At 47.8% G+C, this 3102-nt stretch overlaps 1 protein-coding gene across 1 annotated transcript; it reads right to left on the reverse strand.

The window, feature by feature from the left end:
• Nucleotides 1-235: 235 nt before the first annotated feature.
• On the reverse strand, nt 236-1668 carry Ldoc1 (LDOC1 regulator of NFKB signaling). Its single transcript, XM_090326234.1, has one exon. It carries the CDS (start codon nt 1541-1543, stop codon nt 1097-1099), a length of 447 nt encoding a protein of 148 aa, XP_090182360.1. The 5' UTR covers nt 1544-1668; the 3' UTR covers nt 236-1096.
• Nucleotides 1669-3102: the final 1434 nt, after the last annotated feature.

Genomic DNA, 3102 nt, shown 5'->3' on the forward strand with positions numbered 1-3102 from the left:
CCCCTTATTCATGGAGGTTCTAGAGGACACCTCCTTCACCTAGGGTTTAAAATATACCTAGGTGAGAGGAGCATTAGAATCCCTATATAACTTCCCCCACCCTCAAGCACCTCCCCACCCAGTGGTTATGGTCCCCTGAAATGCAGAGATACAATTGGAATTACTGGGATTGAACTGAGTTCCCCCAACTAAGTGCATAGGTGGACAATGGTAGCATTTATCCATTAAGAGACAGTTTGAGTTTTTGTAGTGCTTGATATTTATTGAAAATAATGACAATGATTTTTCAAGGTAGTATTCCTGTTCTTTTTTCTCTGCTTGTTTTGTCTACAATATTTTATGTCCAAATGCTCACCTCAGTGAGGCTGCTACAATTTTGAAAGAAAAAAAATAATCATTGTGCAAAACCAAGTACATGAGACAAAAAAAGAAATAGTAATATTTTAGCTGTCAGGCACATCAGGCTCCTGCAGCAATCTAGAACGGCAGAGGAGGAACCTGGGAATGGGAAGAGAACTAGCCAGACTCTAAATCTGCCCCCCTTCCGGGATTGGTGAGCTGTCCAAATAAGTGTCCAAAGTCATATAGCCAACTCAGGCATCCTTCAGTTGGTCTTTCTGTCCAAAGGCTGTAGTCTGTCGGTGAGATGTGATGGGTGTTGGTAAAGAGGCAGCGTAGGTGTCTGGGCTGATGTCTGGTGAGAGGCATCTGCAGGGATGTAGATGATCTGACCAGTTTTAACAGCAACCTGGCCCGCAGCCGGAGCTCAGGAGCTCCGGAGCTCAGGACACAGTTCAGTTCGGATGAGGGGGAGGGGGCACTCTGACTGGCCAGAGTTGACGACAAGACACCAAGCCACAGCAACCTTTACATCAAAGCCCAGGCCCAACCCCAGCCCTGGCAGCAGGTAACTGGAACATTATTCCTGAAACAAAACGACAAGCACTACAAGGAAGAAGGGCGAAGGAGAGAGCAGAAGGGCAGGGAAGGGATTTTAGCAGAAGGAGGGGAACGGCCACTCCAGGGGGATGGATGGGAGGGAAGATGGCGATGACGTGCAGGCCCCTCTTCCCTCTAGGCCCAAGGGGTTCAAGGCCTAGTAATCGTCGTCTTCATAGTCGTCGTCGAAATCATCATCTTCATCATCATACCAGCCAAAGCACTGCTTCAACTCATCGAGAAAGGCGCGGTAATTACCGAGGATGGGGCTATCCATCTCGATGTAGGGCACCACCCACTCCTCGGCCTCCCCGGTGAGCAGGCTGATCAGGAAGGCCACCTTCATGGCGTCATTGCAGAACCGGTTCTCATTCACAAGCATGTATGAGGCCGTCTGCACCACAAACTCGGGGAGCCGGGCAGTGTCGCCGTTAAACGTTTGGGGAAAGGGCACCGGGCAGCTTGGCGGACGTACCTGGCGCAGCAGTGTTGCCCTCTCGCAAACCAGCAGCCGCAGTTGTTCCATAAGCTGACCATTCTCGATGGTCAGCGCTCGGTGTCTCACCAGGAGTGCGTGTAGCAGCAGCACCAACTCGTCCACCATGGTGAAGGGGTCGCTCGGACTCGCCTTGGGTCGGCTTGGCTAAAATGCAGACCAAGGCCTGGCAGGAAGTGCGTGTCCGCAGAGGCGCGCGGAGAGCAAAGGCTGGGGACAGCGCAAGGCGGGGTGTGGGCAGCTGCGTAAGCACCGCCTACAAGGTCACTCAGGCGCCCAGCGCGCCGGCGCAGCTCAGCGAGAGGGGCGTGGTTAGCGGTGGTGCCCGGACAAGGTGGGGGAGTGGCCAAGAAGGAACCCGCTGGATAGCGGAAAAATGGCCTGGGAGGGCGTGGCCCCAGAAGGGGTCCCGGAGCTGCGAGTCGGAGGAAGCTCGCTAAGCAGAGGAATAAAAGGCTTACGGGCTTGCTGCTGCAGCGAACTAAACCAGCACCATAACTCCTCCTTTACAGACAGCCAACCTGCTCCAATTAAAACCCTTTGTTCCACACGACTCCTCACGACTCCTACAATACAGTGTTCCTTTCTGGATGTGTGGCTACTGGATTTCTTTGCCTTCATGTTTTCATACAATCCCTTCCTTCTTTAAATATCAGACAAAGATCAACAATGCTGCACATACTGCAGGAGTTCACCTCTTTCAATCATAACAACGTCAGAACATTCTATCTTTCACGACCAAGGAATATTAAGCACAAATTCCTCATCTCCTGTGTGTGTCTGCGGGGGGGGGGGAGGGGAGGTATGGGTGTGTGCTTGCATGTATGTGTCTGTGTGTGTATTTGTGCCTGTATGTGTCTGTTCAGGGAAGGGGGGGTCCTGGATCCTCGATACTGTTCTTTAGCTTTTTTTTTTACTCAAAGCTTATGGCTATACCACTTCAGCCGCAGCTCCAAATCCATTTTTTTTCAAAGTTAATTGGAGAGTCTCATGGACTTTCCTGTTTCAAGTGGCTTCACAACAGAATCTTCACATCTCATCCACCTGGAGAGCTAGTACCTAACATTATACAGCTAAACCACTACTCTCTCTGTCTCTTTTAATCATTGAAATTTTATTTTGACCTGCAAAACCAGAACCCAATGGTCATTTCCAGAATTCCTATCTTTGATTCCTCGCAAGTTCTCATATTAATCACATTGTTTTGGAATAATAGTCTCTGACAAACAATAAATAAAGATATCTCATTTTTAATTTTTTTGTTGATTTTTTTTTCATCAAGTTCTAGAGCTTGATCTCAGTACCTGGACATGATCCTTTACTATTTTCACTCAACACTGTCATTCTACCACCTGTGCCACAGGTTCACTACCAGCTTTTTCTTGCATAATTGAAGACTTACAGACTTGCCTACCACCTAGAATTACAGTAGTGAGTCATGGGCACCTTGTTAGATGCTCATCTTTTAATTTCATTTCTCTATTTTGAATGTTATTATTCAAATTACTGTTGACTACTAACTTGCTCCAGAATACTACTGTCAACTTACACTAAGAGCTCTGCTTTAAAAATATATCCCCAAATTGAATTGCATCTTTTCACTTTTGTATCTACTATCCTGATACAAACCTTCTTAAACAGACTTTTACACGCAACTGTTTCACTCT

Source organism: Megascapheus bottae, chromosome X, assembly GCF_031878675.1.
Source record: "Megascapheus bottae isolate mThoBot1 chromosome X, mThoBot2.hap1, whole genome shotgun sequence".
Lineage (NCBI taxonomy): Eukaryota > Metazoa > Chordata > Mammalia > Rodentia > Geomyidae > Megascapheus > Megascapheus bottae.